Source organism: Bos taurus, chromosome 24, assembly GCF_002263795.3.
Source record: "Bos taurus isolate L1 Dominette 01449 registration number 42190680 breed Hereford chromosome 24, ARS-UCD2.0, whole genome shotgun sequence".
In the NCBI taxonomy this organism is placed as follows: Eukaryota; Metazoa; Chordata; class Mammalia; order Artiodactyla; family Bovidae; genus Bos; species Bos taurus.
The window spans coordinates 56,850,002-56,871,570 of NC_037351.1; the positions used below are offsets into that span (position 1 = coordinate 56,850,002).

Sequence of the window (21,569 nt, forward strand, 5' to 3'; positions counted from 1 at the left end):
CGCAGAAGCCGTCGCCGTAAGTCACCCCAGCGTCGCGGCTCCATTGGTTACGGGTGGTTACGGAGCTAGGGCGCGCGGCGCCGCAGCCGCCATCTTCGGTTCAGGCAGAGGCAACTTCCGGTTCCGGCGCCGCCTCCGGGCTACCCTCTCCCTTCCGGCTGCGCTGGAGACTCGAGGCGCAGACGTCCCGCCAGGGGTCTCCTTGGCCCGAGACACCCCGGGCAGCGCTGTAGTCCCAGTCCCTCCGGCCTCCATCTCCCCAACTTCCCTGCTGAGTCTCCTAGTTCCGCCCCACCCCTACCCCTGCTGTGGGCGCGGTCAGGCCCTCCTGGAAACCAGACCCAGGGGTTCATCCCAGATCCTCAGATCCTGGAGTGGAATTTATGTCGTCATCAAATTAATGACGATCCATGTCGTCATCAGCCGCGAGCTGGGGCGGAGGTAGGGGTGAGGGGCAGAGCTAGGGGTAGTCCTGTCTCCCATTCATTGCCTACCTTGAACATGAAGACGCTTTAACTTTCTAGCTTCATTGAGTTTAGGAATGTAATTCTGTGTCACTTGAATTATAGTGTGTATTTTTTTAAATTATCTTAAATTGGAGGATAATTGCTTTACAACGTTGTGTTGGTTTCTGCCCTACATCAGTCTGAATCAGCCGTGAGTATACATATCCCTTCCCTCCACAGGGTGTATTTTTATTTTAACTTACAAACATCAGTATTAGGAAGGTCGTAACAATACCGTGTGAAGAACTGGGGCTTCAGATCTGGAATTCTGGTTCTGCCTGTCGCTGTGTGACTAGAGCTGAATGCGCTAACCTAAACTTCAATCTCCCTGTTTGTGAAGGATGAATAAGTTCAGGGCCCAGCAGTCACAGGTAGTAAAGGGTGGCTAGGGTCATCATTCTCAACTTACTGGTATACCAGAGTTTGTCTCTGAGTCAAAGGGAAGCATACTTTGGTTATGGAAATAAATCCATAGGTAAGCTCAGAGTCTATCAAAAATATAAACCAGATACTTTCATTTAAGAATATTTCACCCAGTTTCATGAGCTTTCCCCTTTCCCTCTTTGTTGAATGCTTGCTTTGCCCATGCCCTAGTTACTTACAGCTGAAAGGCAAATGTGTTATCTCAGGTAGCTTCTGAGGCTGAAGCACTGGGGAGTGGATGGGGGGCGGGTGGTATTCAGACCCAGGGTCTCTTCTGAATCAAGCTGTGGGGCAGGGGCTGCAGTCACCTGGTGGCTTGAGTAGGTGAGGATCTGGCTCTTGGCAAGAGGCTGTGGTTTCATGTCAGGTGGGCTCCTCAATGACAGGACAGCTGACTTTCCCCAGAAGTAAGAGGAGGGAGGGAGAGAGGCAGCGAGACTGTATTGGGTACCTATATTCTATATTGTAGAATAAATTACCCCCAAACTGCAAGCGGCAGTTGTTCTCTCACACTGCCTGTGGACCAGGTCTCTAAAAAGGCTGCCATCGAGGTGTCATCTGGAGCTCATTTAAGATTGTTTTTTAGCAGTTTGTGATGAAAGTTGTGAGATAACACAAATATACAGAACACCTCACAGATTTGTGTGCCGTCTTCGTACGGGGGCCATGCTAATCTCTGTTACCATTCCAGTTTTAGGAGATGTGCTGCCGAAGTGAGCAGAGTCTGAGATTCTTAAGTCTCACCTGGGTGATGCTCTTCCCAAAGGCTCCTGTGGGTGTCAGGAGGACTCACTTCCTCAGGCTGTTGTACTCAAGGCCTCAGTTCTTCGCTGGCTCTTGGCCCGAGGTCTCCCTCAGCTCCTTGCCATGAGGGCTTTTCCGGTGGGCAGTGTCCTTCACCAGAGCAAGCGAACAAGAAGGCAAAAGAGTGTGCAGGCAAGACGGAAGCCACGGTCCTTGGTTTCCCCCCTTTTGCCGTATCCTGTTCCTTAGATTCGAGTCACTTGGTCCAGCCTACACTCCAGGAAAGGAGTTGTACACCAGGGCATGAATCCCAGGAGGTGGCAGGGATCCCAGGGCCATCTCAGGAAGCTACATGCCACACCAACTAAAACCCAGACTGTAGTGCCTTTTCATAACCCAACCAACGAATGACATTTATCATTTCTGCTGTATTTTAACTGGTCACACAGACCAGCCCTACTACAATATGGGAGAAGACTACACAGGGGGTGAATTCCAGGGGGTGGAGGTAAGTGGGGGCCATCTTAGAGGCTGCCATCACAGCCCAACCAGTGAATTTCTCCTCTTCATCCTGCACGGAGACCCCAGAGGCTGGCTCATGTAGACACATCAATGGGCTCTCTGTCTTTTGGGCGGATATAGCCAGTAGGGAGCACTGGCAGGGATGGGGTGAGGTCGGGTTCTTCCTGCTCCAGCTCCCTCATGGCAGGCTGGCTGCACCTTCCCCTGAAGGCCACAGACTGTCATCTGAATTGTCTTTCATGCATTGAGTGTCATCTGATCCATAAAATTGGATGCACACAGAGGTATCCCACTGGAAAGAGGAAAGAAAGCGCGTCTACAGGGCTGGGCCTGAAGGTCCCAGAGCGCCTGCTTTGATGGCACTCTTGCCTCTTCCCAAGCCACACCCACACACTCGGGATTGCCCCACACCCAGTCTCTGACACTTGCATAATCGGCTGGCACAAGCCAGTATTACAGCCTTGCTCGGGTGCAGCTCTCAAAAGACAGTGGTGGGATGTCCCTGGCCGTCCAATGGTTAAGACTCTGTGCTTCCAACGCATGGGGCACAAATTTGATCCCTGGTCAGGGACATGCCACATGCTGTGCAGTGCAGCCAATAAATAGATAAACTAAAAATAAAAAAGATACAGTTTTAAAAAAGTTTCAAAGGGGAATACAGTTTCAAAGGGGAATCGTCTCAGATGCTAGAACTCTCAGTGGATGACTGGCTTACCACGTAGGTGCGTAGAGGTAGCACGAGGGACTGATGGACACTGGCTAAAGGGCTGACCAGTTAATCAGGGGCTTAGAAGGAACAAGATTAGAGGTTAGGTATGGTGGTCTGGTGGGGAGTTATGTGGATGAATTTTTCTGAATGGGCACATAATATGAAGATATCTTGCCCCATGTAAACACCCCTTAGAAGGCATTCGGTGGAGTGGAGGTCTTTGTAAACTGTGGATATTGGCTTTCCCTCCCCCACCCTCCAAGTCCCCCAGTGCTTGTTCAAAGAAACCATACACTGTGGCTACAGTAACAGGCTGGAGGCTATGAATGAGTTCAACTACATGGGCTTTCATCAAGGCTGAACTGGCTGGCTGATTACCACTACAGAGGACCCAGCTGACAACAATGGAAACTAACTTTGAAGACTTCAGTTCAGTCACTCGGTTGTGTATGACTCTGCGACCCCATGGACTGCAGCATGCCAGGCTTCCCTGTCCATCACCAAGTCCTGGAGCTTACTCAAATTCATGTCCATCAAGTCAGTGATGCCATCCAACCATCTCATCCTCTGTTGGCCCCTTCTCCTCCCATCTTCAATCTTTCCCAGCATCAGGGTCTTTTCAAATGAGTCAGTTCTTCACATCAGGTGGCCAAAGTATTGGAGCTTCAGCTTTAGCATCAGTCCTTCCAATGAATATTCAGGACTGGTTTTCTTTGGGATTGACTTGTTTGATCTTGCAGTCCAAGGGACTCTCAAGAGTCTTCTCCAACACCACAGTTCAAAAGCATCATTTGAGGACTTGATGGGACACTAATCTTTGAGGCGACCCTGTGGCTGGTGAATTGCATTTAACCCCCGGGGTGAGTGAAGTCGCTCAGTCGTGTCCGACTCTTTGTGACCGCCGTCCATGGATTTTCTAGGCAAGAAAACTGGAGTGGGTTGCCATTTCCATCTCCAGAGGATCTTCCGCACCCAGGGATCAAACCCAGGTCTCCCGCGTTGCAGGCAGACACTTTACCATCTGAGCCACCAGGGAAGCCCTTTAACCCCCGAAGGAGGCAGCAACATGCCCGTCAACTGTAGAGTGAGTCACCGTCCAGACAGGATGTACCCTCCCTGCCTACAGGGCCAGCATCTGTGGACTTAGGATATGCCCTGTCCATCTCCACAGTACATAGCATCTTCTCTAACCAGGGAGAACACTCAATGACGAGTGACAAGGGGCACTTGTTCTGGGGGCACTTAGCACAGGGCCTTACACTCCGTAAGCGCTTGATAACTAGCTGTTGGACGGACTGATTTAGTCCAGCCTATCTCTCCGGAAACAGAACTTCCCTTTACAGATCGCGGAAAAGAGTCACTATCAAGAACAAACCGAAGTTTGTCGGTGCTCACGAGGGAATGAAGAAATTCAATGAATGGCCTTGCTCTTCTTTCTTCCTCCGACTCTGGCCAGCTGGGGGTGTCCTCTTCTGGTGGTCCTGGCTGTTCGGCCCCGCGACCGCTCAGGGTTCTTCTGATCCCTGGGTGGAAATTCCCTTTGCTCCACCAGGAGCCGAAGGGGAGTCAGCGTTCTAACACTATAAGGGCCCCCGCGGGCCACCGTAGCGGGCCTCCGGCTTGCGCTCCGGGTTCCCGACGCCGGAGCCGCCATGCTGTCTCCGGGCACATCCGCGGTCCCACCCCTGGGCGCGCTTTCCCGGGTGCGCGCGCACCTCCCAAGTGCGGCGGGAAGGCGGGGCGTCACGTTGTCCTCGGGGCGACGCTTTCAGCGCGCAGTCTCCTAACCGAATCACAGGGCTCATTAGAGCTGCCTCATGCGCTCGGTTATTTGCTCCTCGAAACAGTTTTGGAGAGAGAAGAGGCGAAAATCCCTGTGAGCGTCTCTCGGGCACGTTTCCCCGTCCCTGGGCCGGGAACGGGGTGGAGGGGTGGGACGGGGAGGGGAGGTTAATTGTTTGCTAATTAACAAGTCGGTCAAGCAGTCCAAAAAAAAAAAAAAAAAAGCTTAATATTTAAAACTGGTTTGAAATTGCAGACATAAAAGTAGGGTTATGATTACGGTGAAGCTATTGATTTAAGGACCTGAAAACATAACTTTCCTTTTCCTTGTAAAGTTAAATTTAAGCACTTCACTTCGTTATTTCTGTGATTCCCAGAACGCCTTCATGGTTGTCAGCTGCTACCTTTATCTTATCATGTCTCCCTAAAAGTGAATGACATTATTTGGAAATCCTGCTGTCCTTTAAGGAGGGTGAATAACGGGGCTCTAAAGCCAGATACCCCACGAAGCGGGGCTCTTACTTTGTGCCTCGGTGACCCTGGTTGCATTCCTTAACTTCTCCGAGCCTCAGGGTTTTCGTCTGTAAAATGCTAATAACCCCCTGGAAAGGTTCCCTTTGTGAGGTTAATATGAGGTCAGGTTACACAGAAAGTGTGTGCTCGGCATCTGGAGAGCCTTCTGAATTAGAACGTAAGTGGTATTGATAGTTAGTCATTGTTCTTTTGTTTCACGATCCTGCAAAATCAAACCTTCAAGCCTTCAAACTGCTGAGGGCTGCTGGTGGGCCCTCCCCATCCCGTCCCACCCTCCTTCACCCCCAGTGAATTCTGGCCAGTATTCCAAGTATCTCAGACTTTGCAGATCCTTTCCAATGCCCAACTCGCAGGAAATGCCCTCTTTGCAGCTTCAGGCCATTAAATAGGAGCTTTCTGAGTCTCAAAACTCCACAACTTTTCAGCTTCAACACCTTTCCTTACCTTATAGTTCAATGTAAGAAGTACAACAGTTGACTCTTGAACAACATGAGTTTGAACCAGTATGAGTCGTCCTCCCCCAAAAATGCTGGCTTCCCTGGTGGCTCAGTGGCAAAGAACCCGCCTACCAATGCAGGAGACGCGGGTTCCATCCCTGTGTCGGGAAGATCCCCTGGAGAAGGAAATGGCAACCCGCTCAAGTATTCTTGCCTGGGAAATCCCATGGACAGGGGAGCCTGATGGGCTGCAGTTCATGGGATTGCAAAAGAGTCAGACATGACTTGTGGACTAACCAATAATAGCAATAGCATACTACAGTACTACACTCTGGGGGTAGTTGAATTTGCAGATGGTTGATTATAAAGCTATATTTGGATTTTCTGCCAAGTGGGGATTAGTGCCGTGACCCCTCAACCCCCTGTTTCTTTGAGTTGTCCTGGGTATAACATGGGATTTGGGGTAGCCTTGAAGAAAGGTGAAGACAGAATCAGATGGAAGAAGAGCCAGAGAAGCTTTCAAGGCAGTTAATTGTGTCTCTGAAAGCAGTGAGGTGGACCTCCTCCAGGTAATTTGGAAAAGCAGTCATGGTACCAGTTTAGCAGGAGCTGAGGCTCCTGGGGGTCTCTGGGAGTCCCAGAGGCCCAGCTGGTAATTTCTTGGTTGATGAGGATTGTTGTTGCTGTTGCAGCAGATCCAAGTGAAGGTATTTTCACCCCAAGTCAGAAAATCTTAAGAAATATCCCAGTCTTGGACAAACCCAGTGAATGGAAAAGAGCTCTTCCGGGTCCGTGTTTACCTCAGCCGCTTCAGTCGCGTCCAACTCTTTGCGCCCCCACGGACTGTAGCCCGTCAGGCTCCTCTGTCCATGGGATTTTCCTGTCCGGAATGCTGGAGGGAGTTGCCATGCCCTCCTCCAGGGGATCTTCCCGATCCAGGGATTGAACCCCAGTCTCCTGTGTTGCAGGCTGATTCTTGACCTGCTGAACCTTGGAGGAAGCCCCCAATATTTACTCAAGATGTTTACAATGATGAAATCCTGATGCAAGTATTCAAAAAACTTGAACCATAGCTCTATTTTTAGAAATAGTCCTTAGTGTTACCTCTATTAAACTCTTCAAGAAGCCTCCTATAGGATTTCCATAGACTAGAAGCCTCCTGTAGGATTTCCATAGACTAGAAGCCTCCTATAGGATTTCCATAGACTAGCTTACTCATTAAGCAGCTTGGCTCCACACTCATTTTGTATGAACCTGCAAGAGGAGTCCTATTTGGCAAATTGACCTCTAGCCTAAAGGTTGATTCTTATCACTTGGAAGAATTGATTCCTGATGCCAAAAGCTAGTGGAGCCCTCCCTCCTTGGCTTCACAGTCCAGATCTAGTATCTTTAATCCCTGGTGGGAAGAAACAGAAGCATTCCAGGGCATGTGACAGCACCTTGAGAATGAAGAACATTGATCATTGCTCCAAGTGGAGATCATAGGTTATTCTGGAGTGAGTGACATAGATCCTGAATTTGGCAAGAGCACCCTGGCCTTTTCACCAGCATACTTGGTTGGGAAGTGTAGATTTCTCTTCTCTGTTAGAATTTCCCTTCCTCTTCAGTTCAGTTCAGTCTCTCAGTTGTGTCCAACTCTTTGCGACCCAATGAATCGCAGCACGCCAGGCCTCCCTGTCCATCACCAACTCCCAGAGTTCACTCAGACTCATGTCCATCGAGTCAGTGATGTCATCCAGCCATCTCATCCTCTGTCGTCCCCTTCTCCTCCTGCCCCGGATCCCTCCCAGCATCAGGGTCTTTTCCACTGAGTCAGCTCTTCCATGAGGTGGCCAAAGTACTGGAGTTTCAGCTTTAGCATCATTCCTTCCAAAGAAATCCCAGGGCTGATCTCCTTCACAATGGACTGGTTGGATCTCCTTGCAGTCCAAGGGACTCTCAAGAGTCTTCTCCAACACCACAGTTCAAAAGCATCAATTCTCAGCCTTCTTCACAGTCCAACTCTCACATCCATACATGACCACAGGAAAAACCATAGCCTTGACTAGACGGACTTTTTTTTGGCAAATAACGTCTCTGCTTTTGAATATGCTATCTAGGTTGGTCATAACTTTCCTTCCAAGGAGTAAGCATCTTTTAATTTCATGGCTGCAGTCCCCTTCCTCTTATATTTATTGTAAACACTTTCATTATAATTTGATTCAATTTTTGAGGCTGGGGAATTCCCTGGCAGTCCAGTGATTAGAACTCCTTGCTTCCATTTCAAGGGACGTAAGTTTAATCTCTGGTTGGGGAGTTAAGATCCCGCAAGCCATATGGCTCCCAAAAAAGTTTTGAGACCATTTGTTTTCTTTCTCTTCTTTCTCTTTTTTATGCCCCACTATTCAGCTTGTAGAAAGTTAGTTCCCCAACCAGGGATTGAACCCAGGCCCTTCAGCAGGGAGAGCAAAGAGTCCTAACCACTGGACTGCCAGGGAATTCCCAAAGCCAAATTTCTGATAATTTAAGAACTTTGAGAGTTATTTCTTCCTATGCATCCTACAAATGAGCTTATCTTAGCCGATAATTGATTGGATGGTAAATCTGTACTGGTCTTTGAATACGGAACATCCTCTCAACTTTTATTGATGCTACCATTTATTTAACATGACCTTGGCGGCTTCCTTGGTGGCTCAGATGGTAAAGCGTCTGCCTGCAATGCAGGAGACCTGGGTTCCATCCCTGGGTTGGGAAGATCCCCTAGAGAAGGAAAGGGCAACCCACTCCAGTACTCTTGCCTGGAAAATTCTATGGATGGAGGAGCCTGGTGGGCTACAGTCCATGGGGTCGCAGAGAGTCGGACACAACTGAGCGATTTCACTTTCACTTTCCTTTTTCTTAAGATGTTAGACTCTTCAGAGGTCAAAGAACAACGTGTGTGTAAATGGCCTGATAGAACATGGCTCTCAGTCAGTAACCATGAACGGGAAACCACCGTGGCTTGGGATTCCCAGGCACCCCAGGGGGCACAGTAAACCTCGGAGGGCTGCTGGTCTAGGGAGGAATATGTGGGCTAGGGAAATCTTCTGAGAGGATTTGTGACTTAAGTAGGAAGAAATACCAACTCAAACTATCCTTTTTTGGTTTAAATATAATTTCTTCTGTTGTGGTTGTTACTTAACTTTTGGAGTTGTCGTTCACTCACTCAGTCATGTCTGATTCTTTGCCACCCCACGGACTGCAGCACACTAGGCTTCCCTGCCCTTCACCATCTCCTGGAGCTTGCTCAAACTCTGTTCATAGAGTTGATGATGCCACCCAACCATCTCTTTCTCTGTCACCCCCATCTCCTCCTGCCCTCAGTCTTTCCCAGCAGCAGGGTCTTTTCCAATGAGTCGCCTCTTCAAGTCAGGTGACCAAAGTATTGGAACTTTAGCATCAGTCCTTCCAATGAAAATTCAGGGTTGATTTCCTTTAGGATGGACTGGCTTGATCTCTATGCTGTTCAAGAGACTCTCAAGAGTCTTCTTCAGCTTCACAATTTGAAAGCATTAATTCTTTGGTGCTGAGCCTTCTTTATAGTCCAACTCTCACATCCATACACGACTACTGGAAAAGCCATAGCTCTGACTAGACAGACCTTTGTCGGCAAAGTCCTGTGGTCACTGCTGAGGTTTACAAATTTGCTGGGGCTTCCCAGGTGGCTCAGATGGTAAAGAATCCACCTGCAGTGCAGGAAACCTGGTTTTGATCCCTCTGTTGGGAAGATCCCTGTAGAAGGAAATGCAGCCCACTCCAGTATTCTGGCCTGGAGAACCCCGTGGTCAGAGAAGCCTGGTGGGCTGCGGTCCGTGGGGATCACAAGGAGTCAGACACAACTAAGAACTAAGACTTTGACTGTGAGTGCACACTTTAACAGCATCATCTTTTAGGGTTTTAAATAGCTCAGGTGGAATGCCATCCCCCCCCACCCCACCTACCCCCACAGCCCCACACACACTGGCTTTGTTCGTTGTGATGCTGCCTGAGGCCCACCTCACACTGCGGGATGTCTGGCCCTAGGTGGGTGAGCACACTGAGCTGGGTCACTGAGACTTGTTTAGTGTACCTCTTCTGTGTATTCTTCCCGCCACTTAGTCTCCTGCTTCTATTAGGTCCTTGCCATTTATGTCCTTTACCGTGCCCACCTTTGCATGAATATAGCTTTATAATAATTCTTGAAATCAAGTGGTACTAGCTTCTCTGACTTTATTTTTCTTTCTCGTTTTGGCTATCATAGGTCCTTGGCATTTCCACTTGAATTTTAGAATCAGTTTGTCAGTTCTTACCGTAAAAAAACCTATGCAATTTTGATTGGGAGTGTGTGAATCTGTAGATCAGTTTCATTGCCTCCTCCTCTGTTGTTTTGTATATAAAGGTAGCCGCCACACACAGTTCTGTACCCGCGCTTCTCACAAAACAGTGACTCATGCAGATCTTTTTCCCTGGTAGTCTCTGCTGTGGTTTCATGGCGTTCTGCCGTCAGCACGTACTTTGCTTCGTTTAACCAGTCTGCTGTGATGGATTTCTAGTTCACTGCCAGTGTTTTCTACAAACAGTGCTGCAGTACAATCATTGTACATGTCATTTCCCCTGTGGGAAACATTTAGCTGCAGGATAAATTTGAGAAATGTGATTGCTAGGTCACAATGTATATACATTTGAAATGTTAGTAGATAAGTTGCTAAGAGTTTTATCAATTTATATTCCTACCAATAATAAAATAGGGGGTTTGTTTGCCATAGTATCAGTATTGCATTGCCGACCTTTATCTTTTTTGCCCAGTTGATAGGTGAACGTGGTCTACTAAAATCATTTTGATCTGGATTTCTCTTATTACAGATAAGATTAAACATCTTTTGTGTGTGTGTGTAAGAGCCATTTGTATTTCTTTTGCTGTGATTTATTTGTGTGCTTTGCCCGTATTTTCTTTTTTTCCTGTTGGATTGTTGGAGTCTTTCAGATCCAAGGAAGTCTTTGTTTATTAGGATAATTAGCTTTTTGACGTGAGTTGCAAATATATTTTTATCTACTTTACCATTTATCTTCTTCTTGTACTTTTTTAAAATAAGGAAGGCTTTTACATTTTTACATTTGAACTTACTAGTCTGAGTCGTCTTTGGAGGCTTTGGACTTTTAGTCTTTTTTTTTTTGGATGTGCGCGGGGCTTGTGGGATCTTAGTTCCCCGACCTGGGATTGAAACTGGGTTCTCAGTGAATGTGCAGAGTCCTACCCACTGGGCCACCAGGGAATTCCCTAGTCTTAATTAGAAAGCCTTTCTCTACTCAGTCTGTATTTGAATTTTCTCATGTTTTTCTTCTAGTGGTTTTATGAGTATTTTTACATTTAAATCTTTTATTTACTTGAAATTTATTCTACTGTAGTGTAAGGCATTCAATTTGTTTTCCTGTTGTGCCAGTGAAGTGAAGGTGAAGTCGCTCAGTCGAGTCCGATTCTTCGCGACCCCATGGACTGCAGCCTCACAGGCTCCTCCGTCCATGGGATTTTCCAGGCCTGTCTGTCTCCCGTTGACCTTTGAGCTCACCTTTACGTGTAGTAAATTTCCACGTATGTTTGAAGCTATTTCTGGACCTTCTAAACTGTTCCATAGAATGTATAATCATGCAGCAGAATCACGTTGTTTAAATTACTTTTAAAATTATATGATTTAATATATGGTAGGGGTAGTCTCTCCACATTGCTTTCTCTTTTAGTTTCCTGGCTTTTATTGTAATAATTTTCATGTGAACTTGAGTCTGTCTATTAAAGAAAATAACTGGCATTTTTATAGAGATCATATGCCTTTTATATACTAGGAAAACTACTCTTTATGGTGTTATAACTGATCTAAGAACACAGCATGGCTTTCAGTTGCTTAACTATTCTTGTGAATTCACTACTGTTCTAAAGCTTTGTTCATATAGGTCTTAATTGTCAACTTTATTCCTCAGTATTTTATCCTTTTTTTTTTTTTTGAAGTTGTAAACATAGTTGTGGAGGAGGAAATGGGGACCCACCCTAGTATTGCCTCAGAAATCCCATGGACGGAGAAGCTTGGTAGGCTACAGTCATGGGGTTGCAAAGAGTTGGACATGACTGACTAAACAACAGTAACAGCAAACATTCGACCTTGAACAACACAGATTTGAACTGCATGGGCCCACTTTTTAGATAAGATTTTTTTTTCCGTTAATATTGCAGTCAGTACTGCATGGTCCATGGTTGGTTAAATCCATGGATATGGAACTACAGATATGGAGACCCAACTGTCAAGTTTTATTCGGATTTTCAGCTGTGCAGGGGCCAGCCTCTCTAACCCCTGCCTTGTTCAAAGGTCAGCAGTACTATCTTTTCCCCATTATATCTTCTGTTTGTTGTTGCTGATAAATGAATGTTATCCTTACGTTTGTTTTGTTCCCACTATCGTGTTGAATTCTTACTGTCATAGTTTCTTTAGTTGACCTTCCTGTGTTTTCCAAAAATAAAACCATTATCACCTTCAACAATCGTAGATTTATTTCCTTTCCCACAGTTATTATGCATTTAATTAATTTTTTAAATCTAATTGTATTGAGACCATTTTCCCTCCTTTAAACTTCTTCCTTTTTGTGTATTTGCTGTGATTTTTTGCATTGTGTTATTTAGAATTGCTTTCAGCCACAAGTAGCAGAAACCCTAACACAGCTTAAACAAGGAAGGATGTATTGTTCTCATACGGAAGTAGTCTGGAGGTCGGTTAGCAGTCAGTCAGCAGTTCAGCCTTGTCAGTAATCTAATCTTCCCTCTGCCATCTGTCAACCCAAGTTGACGCATAACGTTAACCATCACAGTGGGTGTGGGGTTTTCTTCTGTTGTAATGAAAATGTTTTGGAACTTGATCTGTGTGGTGGTTACACAGCACTGTGAACTCCTGTACTAAATGCCTGAGCTGCACACTTTAAAATGCTTACTTTTAAGTTACATGGATTTCACATCAACTGAAAAAATACTAGAAAAACAGATTTTCTTTTTATACAAAACAAAAACAATGGTAAAACTACCGTAGATTTCAGGGTTATACGTGCTTATTTGGGGATCAGCTTAAATGTCTTCTCTGCATATAAATATGAAGAAGTAATGATGCCTCTAATGGACGCTGCTGATGGGCTAGCTCACTGCTCATTCCCAGTGTGCTGGTTAATTTTATGTTGGTTAGGGTAGGCTGCTGTGGCCACTGTCTAACATCATACCGAGAAATTAACTCAAAGTGGACCAAATTATTTGCATATAAGACCTGAAACCATAAAACTCCTAGAAGAACACGTAAGTGCTAAGTTCTTTGATGTCAGTCTTGGTGATAATTTTTTTTTTTTTTTGGATTTGACACCAAAAACAAAGGCAATAAAAGCAAAAGCAAACAAGTGGGACTGTGTCAAATTAAAAAGCTCCTGAACAGCAAAAGACATCACTGAATGGGAGGAAATACTTGCCAGTCATTTTCTGTATGGCGTTAATATACAAAAATGTATAAACAATTCAACAGGAAAAAAAAACCCAAAAACAATTAAAAAATAGACATTTTTCCAAAAGAGACACACATAGCCAACAGGTACATGAAAAGATACTCTCCACATCACTCATTATCAGGAAAATGTAAATCACAGCCATAATGAGATACCACCTCACACTTGTTGGAATGGCCATTGTCAAAAAGACAACAAATAACAGATGTTGGCAAGGATGTGGAGAAGGTGAACGCTGGCAGGCTGCAGTGCGTGGCGTCATAAAGAGCCAGGCGTGGCCGAGCAGCAGCAGCACACTCTTGAATACCACGGGGGTTGGGCACCGACACCCCCAGTACCGCCCCGGCCCCGACACACACACCCACACCGTCAAAAATCTGTATAACTTTACAGCTGGCCCTCTGCATCTACAGATTCAGCTGTCAAGACCGTATGGTACTGCTGCTGCTGCTGCTGCTGCTGCTGCTAAGTCGCTTCAGTCGTGTCCAACTCTGTGCAGCCCCATAGACAGCAGCCCACCAGGCTCCCCCGTCCCTGGGATTCTCCAGGCAAGAACACTGGAGTGGATTGCCATTTCCTTCTCCAATGCATGAAAGTGAAAAGTGAAAATGAAGTCGCTCAGTCGTGTCCAATCCTCAGCGACCCCATGGACTGCAGCCTTCCAAGCTCTTCTGTCCATAGGATTTGCCAGGCAAGAGTACTGGAGTGGGGTGCCATTGCCTTCTCTGTATCGTACTATAGTGTATTTATTGGAAAAAAAGTCACATATAAGTGATTCATTCAGTGCAAACCTTTGCTGTTCAAGAGTCAACTGTATTGATACTGTATCCTGCAGCTTTACTATTTTTTGTTTATTAGTTTTTACAGTTTTTTGGGTGGAGCCTTTGAAGTTTTCTGTATGTATATCACATCATTGGCATCGACTCATTGGTTGTTCCGTAGTAGTTTATTTGAAGTTCACGTATTTGTGATTTTTTCCCAGTTTTCTTCTTGTGATTGATTTCTAGTTGCATACCACCATGGACAGAAAGATGCTTGGTATGATTTGTCATCTTAAATTAAGAAGACTTGTTTTGTGGCTGAACAAATGATCTACCCTTTAGAAAGTTTCGTGTGCACTTAAGAAAAACATCTGTTACTTTTGGATGAAATGGTGTGTATCTGTTAGATCCCTTTCCTTTAACGTATTGTTTAAAACAAATGTCTCCTTATTGGTGTCCTGTCTGGGTGATCTATCCATGAAACTGCGGTATTGAAGTCACCTACTAAGAGACAGTGAGATAGGGTAGCGGGACTCTCCTAGTACGACTTCACGGACTGTTGCCTCTTGCTGTGCCCTGGAGGTGCGAGCCGGTGAAAAGCTTTCTCTGTTGGTTACAGTCCTGTGGGACCTACTGAGCATAAGCCCCACTTGGCACCATAGCCAGATGATTAATCAAGGGTGTCCCTTATGTCCCCTAAGCTGTAGTCACAAAAACCAGGGTACCTGATGGAAAGCACGATACCACATACATGTGAAAGCTCCCTGCTGGGACACACTGGTGCTCTAGACTGCAGCATAGGGAGGGCATAAAGATGGTGCCAACTGCAGGGAGAAAAGGAGACCTAGATTAAAAAAAATAAAAAGGATGGTGTCCTGCCAGCAGGAGTGAGGCAAAGGGAGCCAACAAAGATGGTGTCTGCCAGCCTCTGCGTGGGAGGGTGCCCAGCAGGCCCCACATGGGCGGTAAACCAGATGCCTGCCCCTTGGGCCGACGCTTGAACATAAGCGGTAAGCCTCTTACATAAAGTCTGGGTGCATCTCGGTCGGCTCCTTCTCTGCTGGGCCCTGGTGCGGGTGAGTCTGAAGGTATGAGCTCTTTAATAGCGATTTCTCTTTGCTGTGACCTGTGGGTCTTAGATGTGAGTCCCGTTGGCTCTCAAAGCTGGATATGTCCGGGCCTTGTCTCAGGCGCAGGTCTTAAATGTTGGGATGCCCGATGTGAGTTACACCCTGTGTTCCTCGTGGAGCAGCTCTGAGTTTAGGGTACCAGGGGCGGGCTTCTTCAGTAAAATTATGTCTCAGCTTTTCCCACCTCTTGTGTTTTTCCTTGAGTCCCTTAGCACGTTGTTGTTTTCGGTTTGTTTTCAGAGGAAGTTGTTCCGTACGTAACTACAGATTTGGTGTGTTTGCAGACGGAAGTGAATTCAGGGTCTTCCTATGTCACTATCTTAAACTGGCCTCGTTTTATGGCAAAGTAGTATTCCATTATATGGATATATCCCATTTGTTTACCTGTTGGTGGATATTTAGGTTGTTCTTGCTGTTGTTTAGTCACTAAGTCGTGTCCAACGCTTTTGCAACCCCACAGACTAGCCCACCAGGTTCCCCTGTCCGTGGGATTTCCCAGACAAGAATCTGGGAGTGGGTTGCCATTTCCTCCTCCAGGGGATCTTTCCAACCCAAGGATGGAACCAGTGCCTCCTGCGTTGGCAGGCGGATTCTTTACCACTGAGCCATCAGGGGAGCCCCAGATTGTTTCTACCTTTAAAAAAAGATAAAGATATTACTCACTTTTGGTTGCACTGGGTCTTCGCTGCCGTGTGCTGGCTTTCTCCAGTCGGGGTGATCGAGCTTCTCATTGCGGTGGCTCGTCTTGTTGCAGAGCAGGGACTCTAGGGCGTGTGGGCTCAGCCGTGACACACGGGCTTTGCTGCCCCATGGCATGTGGAATCATCCCGGACCAGGGTTTGAACCTGTGTCCTCTGCATTAGCAGGCAGATTCTTAACCACTGAACCACCAGAGAAGTCCCTGTTTCTACCTTTTTGGCTATTGTAAATAGCGCTTCTGTAGACATTCAGATGTAAGTATTTGAGTACCTGCTTTCAGTGTTTGCGGATATACGTGTACACACACTGCACACAGCTAGGAGAACTGCTGGGTCATATGGTAATTCTGTTTAACTTGTGAGGAACTGCCAAACTGTTCCAGAGTGGGTTCAGTGTCTTACATTTCCATCTGCAAAAAATGGGGGGGGGTTACAATTTCTCCATATTTTTGTCAACACATGTTATTTTGTTTTAATAGTCATTCTAGTGGATGTGAAGTGGAATCTCATTATGGTTTCGATTTGTTCTTCTCTATTGACTAATGATATTTGAGGATGTTTTCATATGCTTATAAGACATTTATAATCTTTGGAAAAATGACTATTCAGGTCAAGAAAATTATTTTTACAGTGTTTATTTTTAAGGGCCCAGCCCAATCTCTACTTCTTCCTGGAAGTGCTTAGTTTTCCTCTCAGTGTTTTGTCAGGCCTTTTTGTATTTATAAAGGCACCACAAGTTTTATTGCAGCTCTAACTTACTAGCAGATTCTGACAAGACTTTTAGAAGCTGTCTTAAAATTTTCCTAAGCTTCGTTCACATCATATGAGGCAGCAACTGTTAAAACATTTAGATGCCATCAGGGTACATTTTGCTATCACGTTGGAGTCTCTTAAGAACCATTTTCTCTCCACCAGTTGTCTTTACTCAACAGTTTCTGGTCCTGAGCGTCAGCAGGAACCTTTAGATGGTGCTCTCGTTAGAAACACTTGTTCCTCACCAGTTTAAATACAGTAGCATATCCTAAGGAAAAGTGGCCTTTTTTTTTTTAAAGGGGCCATCCCCCAGGTCTGCTGAGGTTTTCTCATACCATTCCTATTACAGAGGCTAATAATTTGTCTTGTCTCCTCCCCCCGCCCCACTTCAGTGGGTTGCCCTGATGCGGACATGAAATTCTGCTCCAGAAGCAGGCTACCTGGTGTAGAAGAGCAGAGAGCGGGGTCCTGATTTCCTACCTTACAAAACACCCCCAGAACTAGAACTCTCTCATCACCTGCTACTACTACTGATACCGCCCCCCCCCCCCCGCCCCCCGCCAAAGTCTTCCATTGCTATCCTTCAGAGAACCTCCTCCTCTGCAAGGGAGATGGGCCATTCCCCTAATGGGGTCCCAGCCTGCCCTCCTGCCCAGGAGCTGACCACCTGTTCTGCAGCCGTGTGTCAGACTTGGCCCTCCCGGTCCCTACCTGCTCTCCTGCCCTTCAACATCCTGATAGTATCCCTTTGCTTATTTTTCTGCCAGTCCTTCACCCTGTATTTCTGAACTGTCTCCCCACTTCCCAGCCCCTGCTTTTGGTCAGGGGTTACTGTTGCTTTTATTCTACCTCCAGAGAGCTGAGGTCACTTGGATGAATTGTCCCCCTTCTCATATCCTAAGATGCACTCTCCCTGGATACAGTTGTTCTTACCAACGGTTAATCCATACTCTGACTTTGTTGTCGGAGCTTCTTGTCTCAGCCACTTCACCCCTACACTTAGTATCCCGTCTGCAGCTTACTTCTCACCACAAAGGACCCCTGTGTTCCTTTGGAAACCAGGTAGGCCTAGATTCTCTATCATCTGCCCCACTCTAAAATAAAGAACTTAAACAATACTTTAACAGATTGTACTTCCCAAAATTTTACCAAAGAGTTTATTTTTTAAACAAAAATATACATTAATCTCAGATTTACAGAATATAGAAATAATTTATCCAAAACAATTTGCATTTTAAAATTAATATTGCACCCAACCATGGAAGTCTTTGACACATTTGCATTGTCGACCTTTCCCACAATTCGCAAAACAGGAGAGAAATTGGAAACTGACAGAATTACACAAGCTAACTTTTCTTTACCAAAAAAAAATAACCTTACAATTTTTTGTTTATTTACAAGACAAAAGTTGTAAACTTCCAGAAATTTACTTCCATAGAATAAAGAGCTAAACATTCTTTGCTTATACCTGGACAATGAACTATTTACACACTGCGATTTCCTCACAAAGAACTCGAATGAATATTGTGAACATTCACAACCTAATGGTAAGGAACAGAATTATTGAAGACACTTCTGTATCTTCACTGGAATGCGAAAATGAAAGTGTGAAACACAGGATGAGAAAAGCCCTTGGATAAATCACTCTTACCTCTTGGAGGCCAGTTTCCATAATTGCCAAAGTCATCTTCAATTTTAGAAGGATACACTATTAGGAATATGGCTACCAAAAGCCATTTCTCTTAAGTAGAAAAGAATGAGGTCTCTGTTTTATGTCCCTTATAAAACACTTTACACATAGGCAGGCACAAAAGTTTGCTTTTCAAAAGAAAGCTTTGCAGAATATTCTGCCATTTATCACTGATACCCTCAGTTTTTAAAAGCGCTTTAAAAAAAAAAAACCATAAATAAATGCATGTTTTTTTAAATCGATAATAGACAATAAACTCACTTGTTCTACAGGAAGTGGCTGAAACAATATACAATAGTGAGAGTAAACGAAGGTAATGTCCTTTTTTAACCTGGTAGTAAACCGAAACAGACTCAGACCTTGTGTTTATGAAATGTGAATCATTTTTGTTGATTGAGCTGAATTAGATCCACATGAGAACATGAAATCATGCAGTCCCGTTATCAACTCTGAAAAAGACCACTTAGCTTTTAGGAGATGAACATTCATGAGTCTTCTGTCACTGCTATTATAAGGTCTTTGTTATGTAAGGTAGACTCCAGGAAGAAAAAAGAGCCTCTGGGAAATTCCTGACAAAGCTCCCAGACAGGAAGAGCTTACTAATTTTATAAAACGATACCATTTGAACTGAAATTGAAGACGTTTTCAAATTCTCTTGTCCTAGATTGAGACGGAGTTTAAAATGTTCACTTTGAATCATAATGAAATATCAGCATCTGAATAATCTGACTTTTCGAAAGGTCTTCTTAGGTTGAACGATTGCCACAGCAAAACCAAGTCGTTTGCTGAAAAGGTTCTTGTCTTCAGCATCCCCGTGACAAGTTCAGTTTTTTACAAAAAGTTCCCAGTCTCTCATTAAAAAAAGCCATAGACGTTTCCTCCGTGTGACTGTTCTACAGGTCACCCGGGAGCCGGCGCCTCAGCTCTCCGCGGTGCGCCTGTACGCCGCCGACGCGTCGGCGATGACCCCGTCCAGGGGCGAGCGCTTCTTGCGGATGCTGCGGCCGGAGGAGATGAGGTCGGCGTAGCCGCGCTGATGCGAGAAGGCGTAGGCCGAGCGCCGCGTGGACACGTCCCGGCGGAACACGTGCTGGCGCCGCTGCCACTGCTCCTCGGCTTTTAGCTGCTTCCGGTGCTTCTGAATCTGCAGAAGCGGGAGAGGCGGGACCAGATGAGGGAGAGCCGGGAGGCCGAATGGAAACACGGGTCTGTTCCCGCAGGGGGAGCCCCTCGGACTGACCGGGACCCTGGACCAGGCTTCCCCACACCCGCCTCCCTGAGGGGTGGGCATCTCCAGCTTGGCTTTAGAGAGGAGGAAGCGGAGGCAGAGGTTCCATGAGGCTTGCAATCTGTCAGAGCTAGAAACAGGGCAGCCAGGACTCCCACTCCTCAACTGGTGCTCTTTCCAGTTCATAGAGCGGACTGGCACAGTTTTAGAAAAGACCTTTAGTGTCTCTGGGTGTTTAATGCACACTCTGGTCAGTGGGGGAGGGAGATGCATAGGACATGAAGGTTCCTTGCCTGCCTGGCAGCTTCTCTCCCCTCCTTTCTGATGGAGATGGAGCTTATCCAGGTTCCCTCCTCTTCCTCACAGCTAAGCTCCTCCTGGGATGTGGACTCCACCCGCATGGTGGGACCGATTGATTTCCCTTGTTCTCGACTAGTCCAGGAATGGGCATGTGCCCTAATTCTGACTCAGGAGACATGAAGGGAGTGTGCTGAGCCCTCCCCAAAGTCACCAGGCTCCTAAGGAAAGCTCCAGGAGAATCAGTCTCTGATCTTCCCCTGGGTACTGACATGGCAGGATGCCGTGCCAGGAACTGCTGTAGCCATCTTTCAGAAAGATGAAGCAAACAGTGGAGACAGCAGAGGGGAGAGAGAGAAAGAAACCCAGCCGGCTGCTCATCGCCTGAGCCTGAAGCCTGTTCTGTGAGTGGAGGTGGTACGTTATCACTGAGTCCTTTTGAGCCCTATCTTCCTGATACTTGCAGCTCAAAGGATCCTGCTATAAGAGGTGACATTTGTCTTTAAATGGGAAAAAAATCCCAACCTGTATGCAGGGCAAAATACTAATAGTATAATTGCTAAATCGAGAGGGTAGATGTACATACTGTTCTTCCTACAAGCAAACAAAAATACCAACCCCAAAGGACTTATTTGCAAGGTGGAGTTAAAGAGAAGTAGTCCTAAAAACAGACCAAACTTCCTAAGAGCTGAGAATTTTTCAGGAGAGCTGCTTTGGAGAAACGCTCTGATTTCTGGGGGAGGCACTCCGAGTTAGGGGAAGTCTGTTTTTTTCTATACCTTATCGCTTTCCGATGGCCAGATGGTCATTGACAAGAAGCGAATGGCAACAACGGGCAGCAGGCACACAGCAACAGTCAGGATGATGGTCAACCAAATGTACGGCTGTCTCAGAGCATTTGAAGCTGTGCCTGGAAAAAGCAGAGGATGACTCACAATGGTCCTTTCATCCCAGGGCGGGGAGGCCATGGCTAATATTCCACAGTCCACAAATGGATTCTCTCCAGTAAACTTTTACAACCAGATTGCCCTCCCCAGAACATCCCATCACCACTCAAGGAATGAACATTTTAAAACCAGACTAAGCAAAGCAGAATTAGGAACATAAACTCTTTGGAACAAGGCAAATGTATATAAGTGAATAAATAAGGGAAAAAGGTACATTTGTTGGCACTGAATTAATAAGAAATGCAAAAGTAGGCAATTTATACCTTTGGATTTTTTTTTTTTTTTCAGGAACCTAAAAAAGCACTTTCCTATATATACCTATGGCTGATTCATGTTGATGTATGGCAGAAACCAACACAATATTGTAAAGCAATTATCCTTCGATTAAAAACAAATTTATTTTAAAAGCACTTTCCAATTTATACCTTTGGTTTGAAACCACATGTTAACAGCAGGCACTACTGTTTGTGGGTAAGCCTTATGCAGGTGTTTTATACAGATCATGCCATTTACTCATTTCTGAGAGGTGAGTATTGCTATCTTTACTACATGAAGAAACCAAGCAGTGGAGAAGTATTAATAAAAAATTGGTCCAAGGTAACAGAACTAGCTATGCAACTCCTGAATTAAAATCCATATCCATCCAGCTAGAGCTTGGCTTTTTCTACTGAATTCGGCTTCTAGTTTTTTATGTCAGAGGAAGTAACAATTCAATTCTGTTAATACAACCAGGTAATCATATATACTACTTAATTTTACAACTGAGCCAAATTTGTCACAATATTTTCTGTACTTAATACTGTGAGTTTATAAAAATAATAGTGTTTATTTTTTAAATGTGGTTTTAACACTGATAAATGTGTATGGGTTCCCTATGGGAATAGCCT

General features: G+C 45.6%; 1 protein-coding gene, 1 long non-coding RNA gene and 1 other non-coding gene across 3 annotated transcripts in view; 1 reads left to right on the forward strand and 2 right to left on the reverse strand.

The window, feature by feature from the left end:
* The first annotated feature begins 87 nt into the window (after positions 1–87).
* Positions 88–21,092, forward strand: LOC132343798 (uncharacterized). Its single transcript, XR_009492762.1, has 2 exons — positions 88–4,780; positions 19,110–21,092. It is a non-coding gene; the product is annotated as an uncharacterized lncRNA (long non-coding RNA).
* On the reverse strand, positions 1,546–1,650 carry LOC112444246 (U6 spliceosomal RNA). The gene has a single exon (XR_003032499.1). It is a non-coding gene; the product is annotated as a U6 spliceosomal RNA (small nuclear RNA).
* Positions 18,849–21,569, reverse strand: part of ATP8B1 (ATPase phospholipid transporting 8B1) — a 107,694-nt gene continuing 104,973 nt past the window's right edge. The window contains exons 27-28 of the mRNA NM_001192839.1: positions 20,515–20,645; positions 18,849–19,354 (exon numbers count right to left, since the gene is read on the reverse strand). Of these exons, the coding sequence (NP_001179768.1) occupies positions 19,130–19,354; positions 20,515–20,645 (356 nt within the window). The 3' untranslated portion in view covers positions 18,849–19,129. The remainder of the gene's footprint in view (positions 19,355–20,514; positions 20,646–21,569) is intronic.